General features: G+C 53.6%; 1 protein-coding gene and 1 long non-coding RNA gene across 7 annotated transcripts; one reads left to right on the plus strand and one right to left on the minus strand.

Moving 5' to 3' along the window:
* Positions 1-217: 217 nt before the first annotated feature.
* Positions 218-8913, minus strand: LOC122200732. Its single transcript, XR_006193915.1, has 3 exons — positions 8843-8913; positions 7589-7788; positions 218-366 (listed from the first exon to the last, which is right to left on the minus strand). It is a non-coding gene; the product is annotated as an uncharacterized LOC122200732 (long non-coding RNA).
* Positions 8613-15814, plus strand: LOC122200728. 6 transcript variants are annotated; one of them, XR_006193907.1, is made up of 4 exons: positions 8613-9117; positions 9284-9663; positions 9781-9959; positions 11001-11291. XR_006193907.1 is itself a non-coding variant. In XM_042906457.1 (3 exons), the coding sequence occupies exons 1-3, from the start codon at positions 9075-9077 to the stop codon at positions 15447-15449; spliced, it is 711 nt and encodes a 236-aa protein (XP_042762391.1). In that variant the 5' UTR covers positions 8613-9074; the 3' UTR covers positions 15450-15814. The 6 variants fall into 6 exon arrangements, 1 of the variants encoding a protein (XP_042762391.1); XR_006193909.1 differs by having other exon boundaries at positions 11116-11291; XM_042906457.1 differs by lacking the exons at positions 9781-9959; positions 11001-11291 and adding an exon at positions 15162-15814.
* The last annotated feature ends 1163 nt before the right edge of the window (positions 15815-16977 follow it).

The raw sequence follows: 16977 nt of genomic DNA on the forward strand, positions 1-16977 counted from the left end.
GGGTGACAGCGTAGGTGACCCTCCAGATGTCACCGTGAATGACTGACGGAGCCGTCCAGTGGGGCTGCGGGAGGTGAGCCTGTGAGCGGGCGACCCCGCGGTGGCCGACGAGGAGCCACCGAGAACCGAGGCGGGCGGTGGAGAGTCGGCGCGGGAGCGGGTGACGGGTTGGCAGGCGCCGGGACACGGGCTGGTCGGAGCCACCGGGAGGCCCTGGGCTTGTCTCCCGGGGACGTCGTTCGTGCCGGAAAGGCGAGAGCAAATGTGTTTTCTCTGCCTGTTGAAAATGATTCCGAACGAAGGGCCTCGCCTCCTGGCCGGCGCGAGCCTGACTCCGCTGTGTCAGAAGATGATCTTTCACAGATGCTGAAAAGTTAGGAAGTGTAATTATGGGGAAATTGCACTCAGGCAAACGAGTACAAGCCGAAGGCTGCCAGGCCCCATTCCTCACCTGAGCCCCCTGATTGTGGCCGACAGCCGCACATCTGTATGTGCTTTGCAGCCAAAAGAGGAAAGAAAGGGGGAAGCAGCAATGGTTCGGGGAGAAGAGGGGGAGGTGAGGGGACCTTTGGCTGCCCTGCCAACTGCTCCCCCAGCTTCCTCGGGCAGGAGCTGAGAGGAGGCTGAGGCCCGGGGCACATTCCTGGGTTCGGAGGGCCTTCGGGGGGCCACGCTCGCTCCTGGGGAGATGGGAGGAGCCGGGGCCGACTCCGGGGGAGGCGGAGGCCACTTCCATCCGACCTTCTCATTTCACTGGCGGGGAAACTGAGGCCCAGGTCACACAGTCAGTTAATGGTGCAGGCAGGATGCCACCCTCCCCGTCCTGACCAGCCGGGGCTCTCTTCCCACACCGCCCGGAGCAGGTGGGGGCGGGCAAGGGGTTGTCCTGGTGAGCAGCCGGGTACCCCTGCCCGCCGCCCAGCCTCTCAGGCAGAGCCACCCAGCACCCGCCGCGTTCCCGATTCCTCTGCGTCTTTTTCACACTCTGGATTCTGCCTCTTGGCATCTCCCTGCAGGGGAAGCTGGGAAGCTCCCTGGAGGGGGGCCTCTGCCTCCCGGCTTGCTGTGAAGACCACTGCTCTGTCACCCCGTTAGGACCCAGCTCCTGGGATGGCCCCTGGGATGGCCCCAAGGACTGGGAAACCCTTCTTGTTCGAACCATCCTGGGCAAACTCCTCACCACTGCTCCCTGGTATATGGAAACTATTCTTTCCATTGAGTGTGCTCCCCATTTCCATTCCTCTGGTAATAAGTCTCCCTGCCCCAAGCCTCAGACCTGAGCACAAGTAGACCCAGGCTGGGCCAATCATCCCACCATCCTTCTGGCCCCAGCGACTGGGTCCGGAGTGACGCCACGGCCCCCCTCCGGCCCTGGGGTCCACTAAAGCTCTTCCCTGTTAAGGGAACCAGAGCAAGAAGATGCCTTCCTTCCCACTGGACTTGGTCCACTGGGAAGCTGGAGACTTGGGAATCCGAGGCCCTTTCTTTATCTTGTAGAGGAGCCCATTTGCGAGAGGCAAGAATGAGGCACATACTGACAGTTGGGGGACAGAGGAGGGAGAAAATCAATTACTAGCATTTTTAACTCTAGATTTGGTCTTATCCCCATCCCCACAGCTATCAGTTGTAGTGGCCAATTTCTATTCTATTCCATTCTACTCTATTCTATTCTAGTCTATTCTAATCTATTCTATTCTATTCTATTCTATTCTATTCTATTCTATTCTATTCTATTCCATTCCATTCCATTCCATTCCATCCCATCCCATCCCATCCCATCCCATCCCATCCTATCCCATTCCATTCCATTTGGCTTTCAATGCATTCAGCCTGTGTTTCTGTCACTTGCAATCAGGAGACCTGATTAATGCAGCAGCCACAGAGCTGGAGCTTGGGTGTCCTGGGAGGTGCTAATGGGTAAGCATTACCCATTATTGGTAATGGGTGCTAATTGGGTAAGCATTACCCATTATCGAGGTGGGACCAGTGCCAGAGAGGAGGGTGGTCACGTCCTGGCTGGGGACGGCTTAGTGGGGATGGTAGGGCATGATAGAAATTTGCTAGGGAGTAAGTAGGCACAGAGGTATTAAACAGGAAGTCCCAACATGGAAGGAAAGGGGCAGCGTTCATGTCCAGCTGCAACCACTGAGGGCATGCTTGTCTGGGAGAGAGAGAAGCACTTCCCCAGGAGGAAAGGGCATCGGGGGAAGGCTGGCCTTCCAGGCTGTACTGGAGAGCTGGGAGGCGTGCCTTTACTGCCCGGCTGGGGGCGGTCCCAGGGTGCTCCTGCGGTAGCTGCAGAGGACGTTTCTTTACAGGGAAGGGAAGAGCCAAGAACACTCCAGAGAAGACCGAGTGGCACCAACTTCATCGCCACCCACCCAGGACCTGACTGGGACTGCACTGGTTTCTGGCTATCCTGGCTAATGGTTCCCAGACCCCTCATGAGGAGGTATTGGGGCTCACCTTGGCCGTGAACTTCCTTACCCTCAAGGAGGCGGTTGAGTGTCCTTCGTGGCATTTTGTAGGCCAGGTTCTGTTCTCCAGAGGGAGCGTGATGTGGGGGAAACATCAGTTTGGAGACACACAGATCTGGGTTCGAGTCCTGGCTCTGCCACTTTCTTTTTTCTTTCATTAAAGTTTATTTTTGAGAGAGAGAGAGAGAGAGAGAGAGAGAGAGAGCCAGAGGATTCGAAGCAGCCTCTGGGCTGACAGCAGAGAGTCCGATGCGGGGCTCAAACTCACGAACTGTGAGATCATGACCTGAGCTGAAGTCGGACGCTTAACCCACTGAGCCACCTGGGTGCTCCGTGGCTCTGCCACCGTCTAGCCCAGAGACCTTGAGCAGTTTCCTTAGTCCCTCTGAGCCTCAGTTTTCTCGTCTATGAAATGGGGTACTAACATCTCCCCCACGAGGTTGCTGTGGGATTGGGTGAAATCACAGATGTGGTGCGAATGCAGTGAAGCGAAGGTGTGTGCGTTTGCCCAGCACGTGGCAGGCACCCCCCAAGCCCCCTCCTTGCCCCTTGTGTGCTGTGATCTTAGCAAAGCCCTGAAGTAATAAGAACCACGTTAGTTGTCATTAAGGCGAGGTACCGAGCATCACTCGTCAGTACTCAGCTGGAGCTGCCCGAGCAAGGGGCTCCCCAACCCCTACCAACCAGCACTCAAGGCAGAAGCCTTGGGAAAGCCGGGCTCACCAAAAGGGCATGAGACTCGACCCCCTGAGCAAAGAGGAGAGGACTTGTGGACTTGCTGGGTTTGAGGCTATTCAACGTCATCAGGAGGCTGTGCGTTGGTGAATCTTGGTGATGGCGAGAACCTAAACTCCTTGTCCACCTTGCCCTGCTTCTCCCTGTGCCAGTTCCTCTCATCACACCTCAGCCCCAGGCACGCCGCAGCGGGACTCTGCAACCTTCAATGGCTCCCTCTTCCCTTGGAATTAAACACAGCTTCCCTTTCCCTGGCGTTTCCTGCTACCCCCACCTGATCCCAAGTGCTGTACCAGCCTTAGCTCCCACCATTCTGCTTCCTGCCCCTCGTTCTCCGGTCCGACCGAACCACTCACTTTCAAGCACACCCTATGCTCTCATCTCTCCGCCTTTGCTCAGGCTGTGCCCACGGCCAGGTCTGCTCTTTTTACCTTTCTCTGTCTGGAAACCTGATCCTTCCTTCACAGGGTAGGGCGAATCTCATCTCCTTCGTGAAGCCCCTCTTTATTCCTTAACCAGATGTGATTCTTTGCTCCCCCTTTCTGCTGAATCCCGTCTCGGGAAGTCCTTGAAGCCCGGCTTCACCACCAGCTCCTATGACAACACCCAGACCCCAGGAAGGGTCGGTCTCCCCCGCTCTGGGCCTGCAATCTGCTCTTCTCGGCAGGTTCCTAGGACGGCTTGTTCAAGTGTCTGTTCCCTCTACCAGAGCACAGGGACTGGCGCTCTCGGCCCTTGCCTATACCTCTCTGTGCCTTCCCTGAGGGCTCTGACGTGCTCCACCCGCGTTTTCCAGAATGATGGTTGGTGGCCCCAGAATGTTGGCTGTTCCCCTTCTCTGCGTCTTCCTAACATGCCTGCGGTTGGAGTCATGGCAGGAGCTCCAAGAAGAAGGGGCCTCATGCTCTGTCTGCCCTCCTGGGGTAAGTTACCTCCCCACCCTGAGCTCGGATGTCCTCAACAGAGACATGGACAAGCTGGCCAACATCATCTCTAACATTTCACCTCAGGCTCAAAGTTCTCCCAACAGGCTCTCAAGGAGGTAAAACAACGAGTCATGGTGCATATATAGTTAATATACTGGATTATATATTTGGAAGTTGCTAAGAGACATCTTACATGTTGTCACCTCCAAGAAGAGAAGTTAAGGGGCGCGTGGGTGGTTCCGTCGGCTAAGTGTCTGACCCTTGAACTCGGCTCAGGTCATGACCCCAAGGTTGTGGGATGGAGCCCTGAGTCACGCTCCGTGCTGAGCGTGGCGCCTGCTTGAGAGTCTCTCTCTCTGCCCCTCCCCCCAAACTTGCATGTGAACGTGCACGCACTCGCTCTCTCTCTCTCTAGAAAAGTTATTCACGCGACGGGTTGGGGGCGTTAGCTAACCCTATGGTGGTGATCACTTTGCAATACACGAGCGTATCAAATCAACATTTTGTCCACCTTAAGCTTGCACAACGTTACATGTCAATTACATCTCCAGAAAGCTGGAAAAATATATCATGGAGGATAAACATCCGAGAGGTCGAATTCTCAGCACCTCAACAGGCAAGTAAGTGAAGCAGACAAGAATGTGCAGGTTGATGGGGGTGTTGACAAGGTTGATAAGATTTATGATTATCGTTTATTAGGTGTTGCTGTAAGCTAGGCACTTTGTATACTCTATCCTGGATCTCCCCAGTAAACCTTTGAAAGAATACTAAACCCCATTTTATAGATGAGGAAACTGAGGTTCAGAGAGGTGATGTGGCTTTGCCATTATCCTATCAGCAATGGCCATGGCACAACTTGGAGCCGGGCCCACCAGGCTCCCTCCCGTACTCCTCTGGCGCATTCCAGGCGGGCCGAGTGGCCGGAGCAGGCCCCGCCTGCCTCCCCTCCTGCCCTCTGCGGCTGTTTCGCATCCTGCTGGATTCCTGAGGTGTCAGGCCTCATTAGAGCCTGTGCCCCAGCGAGCGCCGAGAGGCAGTTGACAGGTATACAATCTGACCGCGGCTGCCTTCAAATCATCAAGCTGTCTTCAGGCAGGAACGTGCCGGGAAGCTGGGCAGAGGCCCCTGGCTTGGCTGCATAATCGGATGCACATTAAAAACATCTTTCGGACGCCTTTGCCTCTCTGCGTGCTCATTCTCACTCTCTCGGTTTGTCTTTTTCTCCTTCCAACAAAAGCTGATGAAGTTAGCCAGCGCTGCGAGCTCTCCAGCCCAAGCAGGGTCTCTCTGGCCAGATGGCTACCTGGGAGTGGCTGTCACCCTCGGCGTTTGGCTGGCATCTGGGTGAGAGCGCCTGGGATCTCGGGCCACATCTGGGCACCTTTCAACAGGGACCAGTAGGCTCTGGGGAGTGGGTACAACTGTACCTCATCCATCGGTAGAAAGCCCGGACCAGCCATCATCACGAGTGGCAGTGCGCAAGTGCTTGACTTGAGAGCTGAACCCCTTTTTGGGTTTGAAGAGTTCCCCATCCTATGCATCAAGAAGGGGAGGAGAGCCAGCCTTCTGCCCAGAAGCTGAGAAAGCCAATCCTAGCTTTCCCAGAAGCCCTTGCAACCCAGAAGAGGACATGTGACTGGGGCCAGCCAATCCCACGCTCCTGCCCAGCACTTGCTTCAGCCCAGGAGCAGCAGAGGGTCTGTCCCCAGAGCGGCCAGCGTCCTGTGGCAGGGCCACAGATGGCAGCAGCAGGCACTGGGTGCATAGGACAGTGGGAGGTACACAGGAAGCCTCGTTGGCACAGTTCTGCCTTGTTCTGACGTTTTCTGGCCCTAGATTTCCAGCCTTCCTGATGACTTTACGAGCGGCTGCTTTTCTGCTCAAAGCAGCAGAAAGGCAGCTTCTGTTGTTTCTAGCTAAGGTTCTCTGGCTAGAATTCATACGCTAGCTTATATATTTCTTATATGTTTCTCACGACAACCCTTGAGGTCCCTTGTTAGTCTCATTTTACAGAGGAAGAAACTACGGCACGGAGCGATTAAGTAGCTCAAGGTCACACAGTAAGGGTGTGGGCAGGGTGGGGATGCAAATCCAGGTCTGTGGACGTTAGAACCTGGGCTGTCAACCACTTCAAAAACGAGCTTGTGGTGGGCTGAAGGACGCCCCTCCCCCCCAAAGATGTCTATGTCCTCATCCCTGGAACCTGGGAACACGTTACTTTCCAACGCAAGGGGGAATTCACAGATACGATTAAGGATCTTGAGAAGGGAAGGAGAGATTCTCCTGGAAAATTCGGGTGGGTCTAATGTAATTCTAGGGGTTCTTATGACAGCGAAAGATGTAAGGGCACAGTCAGGGAGGAGAGAAGATTCTACCTCACTGGCTCTGCGGATGGAGGAAGGGGCCAGGAGCTACGGAATGCAGGCAGCCTCTGGAAGCCAGCAAAGGCAAGGGGACAGGTTCTCCCCTGGAGCCTTCAAAAGAAACCAGCCCTCCTGATACCTTGACTTTAGCCCAGTGAGATTGGTTTTGGACTTCGGACCTCCAAACCTGTATGACAATAGATTTACGGTGTGTTAAGACACTAAGTTTGTCGTTATGTTGTTACGGTAAGAGTAGGAAATTCTAGGGGCTACAAAAAGTTTTATATCCTTTATTTTATGTCCTTGTTGAAGGTGGGCTATTGAGAGAACAGCGCTCCATGGGAAGCCTAGCACAGCGCCAGGCTACGGGCTGCCGTTCAATATATCCGTGTTGCATAAAAAGACAAATGCATGCAGATTTCCTGATCCCCTGGCCTGGTTTCCAACCAGGGAAGATGAGGCCAGTAATACATTATTCTAGCTAAGGCTTTGGCCCCAAGACCGAGGACGAGGCCCTGGAAGCCAAGTGAATTACACATGTAGAGATTGGGGCTGACCTAGATGCAAAGCAGACCAGGCTACCCATCCCCCACCCCCTGCCGCCGTCTACGCTTTTGCCCCCTCACCCAGGCCCTCTGTGGCTTAGCGCTCCCACGGTGAGCAAAGGCCAAGATGGAAAAAGTGACTCAAAGAGAAGAGCAGGAGTTTGTTTCGTAGAAGACGCTTCCCTGAACCTGGGGGACCGTGCTTTGCCACTGCCCCTCTGTAGATCCCATCACCTTCCTCCTGAACACCGCTAATTGCATCCCAAGGCCAGGAAATCAACCCCACGAGTCTTCCTGGGGCCATCAGTTCCATGCTTACCTTGGCCCAAAGATGCAGAGCCCAAAGGGCCAGGGCTCGATCCCAGTTTGGAGAGCCGTTCCATTTGCTTTTTGAGGTTCCTTGTAAAATCAGGCCCTCCTTGTAGGACAAGGGCCCACAGAGGTGGTCTTTGCCTGACTGCACCATATTGACCTCTTCCGATAACCTTCCCATGGGGTCAGAGCTGGAGGGAGTGTGGCTGGGAACAACCACCATCACGAACCTCTTTTGTGGTCCCGTTTCCTTTGTCTTCTTTCTGGGGAAACAGCACGTTCTTCAGGCATGTGTTTAAAAGCCCAGCTGTAGTCCCATCTGGCCTGTCGTGCCCAGTGGCTCCGATGGCTAGAGCTGTGCCCTGGCAAACTCCTATTCCTCCTTCAAAACTAAGCTGGCCAAATGCAACCCGTTATCCCGGAGTACGTGCTGGATTGGGAAGATGGGTGAAATCGAAACAAAGGCTGTAGTTTAGTGAATAGGATTGCATCGATGCTAACTCCTTAGTTTTGATAAAGGTAGCATGCTTAAGTAGGAGGTTCATATTAGGGGAAGGTGGGGGAAGAGTGTATGAGAAGTCTCCATAACACCCTTGCAACTTTTCTGTACATCTGAAGTTATTTCAAAATAAAAGAATTCTTTTAAAAAAAATTTTTTTTTAATGTTTATTTATTTTTGAGACAGAGAGAGACAGAGCATGAACAGGGGAGAGGCAGAGAGAGAGGGAGACACAGAATCTGAAACAGGCTCCAGGCTCTGAGCAGTCAGCACAGAGCCCAATGTGGGGCTCAAACTCATGGACTGCAAGATCATGACCCGAGCCGAAGTCGGACGCTTAACTGACCAAGCCACCCAGGCGCCCCCAAAATAAAAGAATTCTAAAAAATAAACAGACAAAACGATTAAGCTGGCCTCGGCATGGCCCTGAGTGGAGGCCCCTGTGATATGTCCCTGCTCTGCCCATCTACATGCCATGTTCCTTTCTGTGGCTTAATTCATCCCACGATGCGACTGTCTTTCCCATTAGACCAGAAGCTCCTGAGGGAAGAGGCTGTGTCTTACTGCGCTTTCTGCACGTGTCCCAGAGCATTTGTTGTCCCAGTCACCTGCTAAGACAATGTACGCGCTCTCCATCTATGAACTCCTTTAATGCCCATGGCGACCTGGGGGGTAGGTACCACTGTCATCCCCATGTCACAGACAAGCAAGCTGAGGCATAGGTCAAATAGTGACAAAAGCCACAAAGCCAGGAAGGGGCAGGGCTTTGACCAGGCTTTGACCAGCCCGGGCTGCCTCGCTTCAGAATTCAGTTTCTAACCCCTCTGCCACCGGAAGCCGTGGAGCCTGAGGGCTGAGCCGACCAGTGGCATCACGTTAGCATCCCAGCTCTCTCAGGTGCCAGCCGTGTGACCCCGGACAAACTACGCAACCTCTCTGAGCTCAGTTCCCTCCTCTGTGAAATGAAGCTAATAGTAAAGCCTACTTCACAAGGAGTAAATGAGACGCACCAAGTTCTCAGCGCGGCGCTGGGCACGTAGCAAACCCTGGTGATGGTGGTAGGTGGTAACCGTGGGGATAAGGATAAAGGTAGTAAACGGTAACCATGGTGATGGCTGAATGTGGTGATGATGGTGATGATGATTTAATGCTTGCTGACCGAGTGAACAATGCAGGAGGAAAAGGGGGCTATTATCAGTTTCTAGAAGACTCCAGACATGATAAACTGGGTGTTGGAGGAAGAGGAAATGGCAGCCGCAGGTCAGTGACCGTCCATCCGGAGACCAGAGAGGAGAGAGTGGGGTAGGAGTCCAGGCGCAAGGGAACGTGGCCAGCGGAGGGGGAGTGGGGGGAAGGAAAAAGCAAGCAAATCAGGCAGGGGCCCTGGAGTTGGTGAAAGGGCTTGGTCTGTTTGTTCCACAATTAGAAACGGGCTCTTGTCCCTGCCGGAGCAGGAAGCTTTTGTTTGGCAGGAGGAGGAAGAGCCGGGCCGCACCGAGAGGAGCCCCCAGTGCCACATGTTCTGAGTTCCTCCTACCACGCCTGCCAGAGCCCAGGTGGGCGTGGGGCCCGAGGAAGCCCTTGCCACCCAGCGAGTGGGGCTCCAGAGGCCGGGCACTACCACCGGGAGAGGTGACAGCTGTCAGCACCGAGGAGAAGAACATTCTGAGGCCCAAGAATAGCCCGACCGCAAGACAGGGAGGCGCTGTCTCTGAAGCATCGCCCTCCTCCCTGGAGCAGAAAAGACTGCATGTTTGGAGACCCCGAGGTTTCCTGGAACCCCCAGGAGAAGAGGCTGTACCCCAGGTAGACCAGTTTCCCTGGTGGAGCCCCAAAGCCCTGCGCGTGGGGCCAGCGTCCTTGTGGAGGGGGGTCCACGGCTGTGCTGGTGCATGTTCTGTTGAAGGCACCCTCCTCCCACAGCTGATGTTGGCGACAAGAAAGCGAGACTTGTGCAAGCACCATTAGAAGACAGCGCATGCTTTTACTATGCACGCGAGACCCCGGGCCGTAAGGAAGTGTTGGCAGAGCCTGGATCCCACCGCAGACTTCAGAAAGCACAGGGAAACTTCAGATATACCCCAGTGCTTACTTACATCCTTGTGCGTTTGATGGTTTGCTTGTTACTAACACTTGAGTGCCTTCGTATCGGGCCCTGTTCTGGGAACAGGGAGGCGGGGTGGGGTGGAGTGGCAACTAGGAAGGACCTCTGCTCTCCTGGAGCTTACATCTAGGAGGGGGACAAGAGACAATGAAGAAGGAGATAAAGACAGACAGGAGATACTTTCATACAGCAATCAGTGGCATAAAGATCTTAAGTGTGGTCATGGGACAGAGATGTCCAGGCCTGGGTATGGGGTAGCTGCTCCAGTTGGGTGGTCAGGGAGGCTTCCTGGAGGAGGTGACATTAGAACGGATCTCTCCGAGGTGAGAAACAGCCAGCCATGCAAAGATCGGGTGAAGGGTACTTTGGAGCACACACCCCATCAAGTTGCAAAGTCCCCGAGGAAGGAGCAAGCGAGGAAGGGGAGAGTGGCTGGTGTGAACGGGGGAAGGGGCACCAGATGGGGTTGGCGGGGTGGCAGTGGCTGTGTGGACATGGAGCCAGATAACTCAGGGGTGGGGGGGGGGGGGATGCCAAGCGGCATGGGAAGCCACTAGAGAGCCATAAAGAGAGGCATGGTGTGATCTGCCTTTGCCTTCCAAAGTCCGCTAGCAGCTGGAGGAAAGTGGGTTACAGAGGAGCAGTGGGAGGAATCAGGAAGACTTCGCGGGTCCGTTTCAGTTCCAGCTGGGGAGGATGATGGCACGGACCAGGGAGGGAGAGCGCTGGGCAGAGTCAGGCTATATTCTGGAAGGTTGAGCCGACAGGCGCTGCCATGGCATGTAAGATGTCAGAAGATAGAAGGCAGAGGATTCAGATTCGGGGCTCGAGCAGGTGGCCGGATGACGACGTCCGTTTGTTGCGGTGGGGGTGGGGGTGGGGGTCGAGGGAGTGCCACCTTCAACCGGAAGCTGCACATCAGGGCCCGACCCGGGTTTTCAGAGCATCGGGGAGGGTTTCAGGTTTGTGGAGCTGCCACAGGGTGTGGGGAGACTGTCAGAGAATCAAACCTCGACTCAAACACGACTTCTCTTCTCAGCTATTTTGGAGATAAACATGATCGTCAGTGATTCAGGGGAGAAAAAAGCGACCGTTCAGCCTGATGGTCGAGACGATGGCTGCTGACACTGTGTTCATACCGATTTTATTCCCAGCGGCCGAAAGGTGGAAACAACCCAACTGCCCGTCAACACGGGAATGGAAAAACAGAATGTGGTGTGTTCGTACAGCAAAATACTATTCAGCCACCCGAAGAAATGAACTCTTGATAGATGCTACAGAGTGGGTGGGCCTGGGAAATGTGACACTAGGGGAAATAAACCAGACGCAGAAGGACAAATATTGCACGCTCGCTTCCATTAACGTGAGGTGCCTAAAATGAGCAAATTCAGAGAGACAGAAAATAGAATAGGCGTTACCAGGGGCTGGGGGGCGGTGGGCGGGGAATTTAAGGGGGAATTTGTATTTAACAGGTCTGGGGTGTTTTGTTTGGGATGATGAAAAAGGTGATGGTTACACCTGGGGCACGTGGCCCCAGGTCCGGGCAGATTTGTAGATCTGTGCCACCAAGAAGAGTGCCCCCAGGTGGACGTGCACGCAGGTGCACTTCTGTCTCTACCTGAGCGCCATGCCCCCTGTGGCCTTGCCTGAGCTCGGGTGGCCGCAACCGAATACGGTAGGCTGGGGGCTTAAAGAACACAGTGAGTTCTCACAGTTCTGGAGGCTGGGAAGTCCAAGATCAAGGTGCTGGTCAATTTGATTCCTGGGGAGAACTCTCTCTCTGGCTTGGCAGAACTTCTCGGTGTCCTCACGTGGCACAGAGAGAGGGAGGGAGGGAGCACGCACTCTGGTATCTTCTTATAATGACGCTAATCCTATAGGTTCAGGGCTCTGCCCTAATGACCTCATTTAACCTTAATTACTTCCTTACTCCAAATACAGCCACGCTGGGCTTACGGCTTCAACATACGGATTTTGAGGGGTCACGGTTCAATCCATAGTGGGTCTCAACCTCAGTGCGGCTTGATCCAATCTGTCCCCTTGCCCCCAAGTCAACACGTCCCTTTGACTTCTCTGTTGTGCCGGTGGCAGCTCAGTGCTCCCAGTCCTTCAGTGGTGGCTCCTCCCTCTCCCTCATCCCCATGTCCCACCTGTCACCTGCTGTCAGAGGGATCTTCCTAAAACACCAGTCAGACCTACCATTCCTTCTCTGTCTGCGTCATCCATGGTCAGACACCCCCAGTGGCTCCCCATTGCCAACCAAACCTTTCACCCTGGTTTTCACGGCCATCCTATAGAATGGTCCAAGCCTGTCTTTCCAGGTACTCCCGGTCCCCTGGTTAACTGTTATACTTTTTCCACACCTCTCTCCCCGTCTCTGTTCACACCATCCCCTCCACCTGCAATGCTCCACCCCCTCCTATCTAGAGGATTTACATCCTCCCAAATCAAGTTCAAGGTCAACATCCTCTGAGATACCTCTTCTGACTGTTCCAGCCGGAAGAGACCTCTCCCTCCTCGACGTCTTTTGTCCCTTGCATTAGTCAATGACACCTTTGATAACAAACAACAGAAATGCAGTTCATGTTGGTGTAAATCCCTATGGGGAATTAATTGGCTCGCGTATCTGCAAAGTCCAGGCTTAGAGCGGGTCCTGGAAATGAAGACGTCAGGATTCTCTCACCTTTCGTCACTCGACCCTTTTCTCTGTGGGGACTGCCCTCACTCTTTCCGGCTATAGGTGGAGTCCCTCTGGGAAGTGGGGGCAGAAAGTGGGAGAGTGGGGCAGAAAGAGGAGGGGCTCCTGCCATCCCAATGCAGTGTCCCCCCCCCAAAAGAGCATCAACCTACACTCCTAGGGAATGGTTCTGACTGGCCAGGTTTGCGTCACGTGCTGTCCCCAACCGGCCCCTGAGACCAGGAGAATAGGATGCCGTGACGGCCAGGCAAGAGTCACATTGCCAGCTGGTGGGCTGGAAGCATATGGAATATTGTCACAGGTACCTTACCAGTAATGGAGCGTGAGAGAGGCAGCTTCCCAAAGGAAGGGACGTGTGGCAGACAAAAAACAAATGTCTATCATGCCACTTCTCCTTGTTACATACCTTTTGTATTTGTGATTCCCTTTGCACGTGTCTGCGTGCATCTCACACGCCAGACTTGAACTTTTGGGGGACAAGAGAATGTTTCTTATTTTTCTCTAAAGTTCACACTAGGGTCTGACACATAAGTGCTCCACAAATACTACTAACTATGCATACAGTTGCCCTCTTCCCCCTACAATGACCTTTCAAACAGTCCTTGGTGGGGGAGGGGACATCGACTGGGGACTAGGGTCTTCAAATAGTGCTACAGGCTTGCTTACGAGTTCTGAGATATCGCCCGGGGGGTCCTCCCGGGAAAGACAATGAATCATCAGGCCTCTGTGTTGTTCCATTCCTGTTTTTACCTGTTCTGCATAAAATCCACTAGATTTCTTATACAAAATAATTTGAAGAAAGTGTTCTGTGTCTTTCCGAAAGTTTGAAAACCACTGTGTTGGGGGAGGGGGTTCCACGAACGGTTGTTTCTTTGAGCTGCCCTTCCCCGAAGGTTTCCATGGTCAGATGAGCTGGGGAAACTTTGTTCGCTATGGCCCCTTTTGAAGATTTAAAAAAAAAAAAAAAAATGCACATTAACATATTAAATGCTCTGAGAAGTCCTGCAGTGAACATCTTCTTGGATTGCTTAGTTCACTGGTTCTCAAGATGATTTCATCATAGAGTCCTTTTGGCTGGCAATACCAATGCATACCTTGCAGAACCAGTGCGGCTTAGAAGCCAAACTGAGAACTTCCAGGCGGGGAACTCCCAAGGCCACTTCTGGCCCTGCTGTTCTTGGGTCCATATGAGGAGTAGCTGAAGGACCTGGACACAAGGAGCTTAGACGCAGTCACAGTCTCCAAATCTCTGAAAGGCTGTCATGGGAAGAGGCGGCTGTTTTGCACAAATCCCTTCCCCTCCCCCGCCAGCCATGCCTGCCTTAAAAACCCGACCTCTCCTAACTTGCTGGCACATTGGGTCAGCTTTTCTTTAGATTGTTTTAGCCACGTGTCTAAAATCTTAAAAAGATGGGCCTCCATTGTTCTGGCCATTTCATTTCTGAAACTTCATCTGAAGGCAGGAATGGCGCAAATGCACAGGGAGAACACGAACAAAGATGTTCATCACGTATCGGTCGTTATCCCGAAAACCATCAGAATGTCCAGCATCGCATAAGAGACTGTTAAAAACTGAGAACAAACTGAGGGTTGATGGGGGGTGGGAGGGAGGGCAGGGTGGGTGATGGGTATTGAGGAGGGCACCTTTTGGGATGAGCACTGGGTGTTGTATGGAAACCAATTTGACAGTAAATTTCATATATTAAAAAAAAAAAATTAAAAAAAAATATTTTAAAAAATAAAAAAATAAAAAAATAAAAAAAAAATAAAAATTTTGAAAAAAAAAACAAAAACAAAAACAAAAACAAAAAAAAAAAAAGAATGTCCAGCATCGAGAACTGGTAAACAAAAATTGGGGGACAATGATGCCATAAAAGCGAGACAGCACTAGACACAATGTGAGGCGGTAAGGGAGACACAGAATGAAGACAGAGCAGGGAGCGAAACCGGATGTTTCTTGGGGCGCCTGGGTGGCTCAGTTGGTTAAGTGCCCCCTTCGGCTCAGCTCACGATCTCACGGTTCGTGGGTTCGAGCCCCGCGTCGGGCTCTGTGCTGACCTCTCGGAGCCTGGAGCCTGCTTCGGATTCTGTGTCTCCCTCCCTCTCTGCCCCTCCCCTGCTCGCGCTCTGTCTCTCTCTCTCTCAAAAGTAAATAAACATTAAAAAAAAAAAACACGGATGTTTCTTAAAATAATATCGATATTTGTGCTTCTCAGTCTACCTATCCTTGAAGGACCGCTTTGTGATTTCTCTTTGGTTACAACCCAATACTTTTGGCAAACACGGTGATTTGGCCACGTCAAATTGCGATAGAAGTTTCTACATGCTCACTCGTGTTTTTCGTACTTTCTCTTCGTGAAACGGTTTGCAGACCACACTTAGAATTGCCCTGCTTCCCATCTTAGATAAAAGACTGGGAGGAAATGCAATACAAGGTCAAAAGTGATTTTCTCTAACTAGTGAGTTGGGGGTGATAATTCCTCTTCTTGTCTGTATTTTTAGCTTTGCTGGGATGAATATGCATTGCTTGATGGAGTAGGAGAGAAGGTGCTCTGGCACAGGGTGAGAAGCCAGGAGCCGATGGCCACGGAGCCGGTGGCCACAGACCAGACCCGTGGCTGCCTTTGGAGGACACATCGTGACTCAGCGGCTTCTTGCGGGCACAGCAGCAGAGGCCAAAGTCTCCGGTTCTTTTCTGAGTCTGGAGCATCATCCCTGGCCCCCATCTCTGCGGTCTCTGCCACTCCGTCCCCATCCGTGGGCACGGAATTTTCTGGAAACCCGGAGTAGCACGTACGTCACCTGCACAGCACAGCCCCGCGTGCCAACGCCAGGCCACCAGACATCCCGTCGGCGCATCCAGACCAGAGGCTGAGCCGCGGAGGAGGCATCCTGAGTCCAGGACCCTGCCAAGGCCCCGGGCACCGTCTGCTGGCTCCTCAGCCACGGGAGTTTTCCCAGGGACCTCCACCCTGCCGGCCGCCAGCCGGAGAAGGAGGGAGGGAGGTCAGGGGCTGTACAGTTGTGGTTAGCAAGGCGGAGGGGGGGGGTGGTACGGAAAGGCTCTCCCCACCACCATTCCTGTGGGGTGAAGGCTGCACTATCCCCCAGGACAGGAGTCCCAGCTTTGTTGTCTCCTAAAAAGAAAAGCCAGAGATGAGTTTCCACATGCACCAAATGGAGAAGAATGTAAAAACCCCCCAGGGGCTGACAAAGCCTCTTCTTCTGTGGAACCCGGGCCCTGTGGATGCCTGGGGGCCAGGGGACCTTGGCAAACAAAGCCGTCTGCCTGGAGCCGCCACTCATTCTGGCCCCAAGAGGGAGGGCAAGCGACCTCGGGTGACTGTCCGTCTCTCTGCGCCTCCCCAACGTCAGGCACATCATGGTCATCAGGGCACAGATTCAAGGATTACCTACCCTCTCTGAGCCTCAGGTAATCAAGGAGGATGTACCAGAAAGTGGGCTCACTTAGGTCAGAATCACCCGTAAGTGATGTGATAATTGCGGGTTCTTATATCTTCACGCCAGTGCCAATGGATGAGCCTGTCTGGTGGGGGCGGGTGATGCCTGGGAATCTGCCTTGTGAACAGATTCCTCAGGTGATTCTAACAGCAGTAGAATTTGACAGTCCTGACCTGGAGGATGTCTGAGGTCAATTTCGGGCTCTGCATGTGACGGTAAGGTAGCGAGCATTACCTGTCTCTCTGTCTGCCTCTCCACCCCCAGCCCCACCCAAGTTCCCTGTGCCCGACAAGAGGCAGCGGCGGAAGGCCAGGCACGCAGGGAGCCAGGGCTATCCCAGCGGCCACGGCAGGACGGCAATGGGTGAAGTATTGGAGCCTGGGTGGGGCCCCTGCTTCAGCCCACACTGTCCTGGTCTGTTCCAGACCCCTCCCTATGCCACAGCTCTGGCCCGGGCACCTGACATCGCAGGCTCTGGAGAGCCGGCCGCTGGCCTAGATGTCTCTGCCCACACTTAGCTGTGCTAAGCTCACCCAGCCGTCCTCCAGGGGTGCTGCCGGGTGATGCCGAGGACGAGGTTTGAACCAGATAAGGGCGAAAGGCTGGGCTGGGCCATTCCATCTGTCTCCAACTTGGGAAAACAAGTAGAGTCCTAGAATTCTGGCTGGGTTTCCGGAGTGACCTGGGATTCAGGTCAAGTCCTTGGAAAGACACCAGCAGCAACAGTCACGTGGGGGGAAAAGAGCATCTTACAAAGTAGGGTTTATAGAGCAATCCCGTCTTTGGGAACACACGCCTTTCAACGAGTGTTTGTGCGTGCGAATCCGTATCTATATCCGTACGGACCTGGAGTGGA

This window comes from Panthera leo, chromosome D1 (assembly GCF_018350215.1).
Source record: "Panthera leo isolate Ple1 chromosome D1, P.leo_Ple1_pat1.1, whole genome shotgun sequence".
Taxonomy (NCBI): domain Eukaryota; kingdom Metazoa; phylum Chordata; class Mammalia; order Carnivora; family Felidae; genus Panthera; species Panthera leo.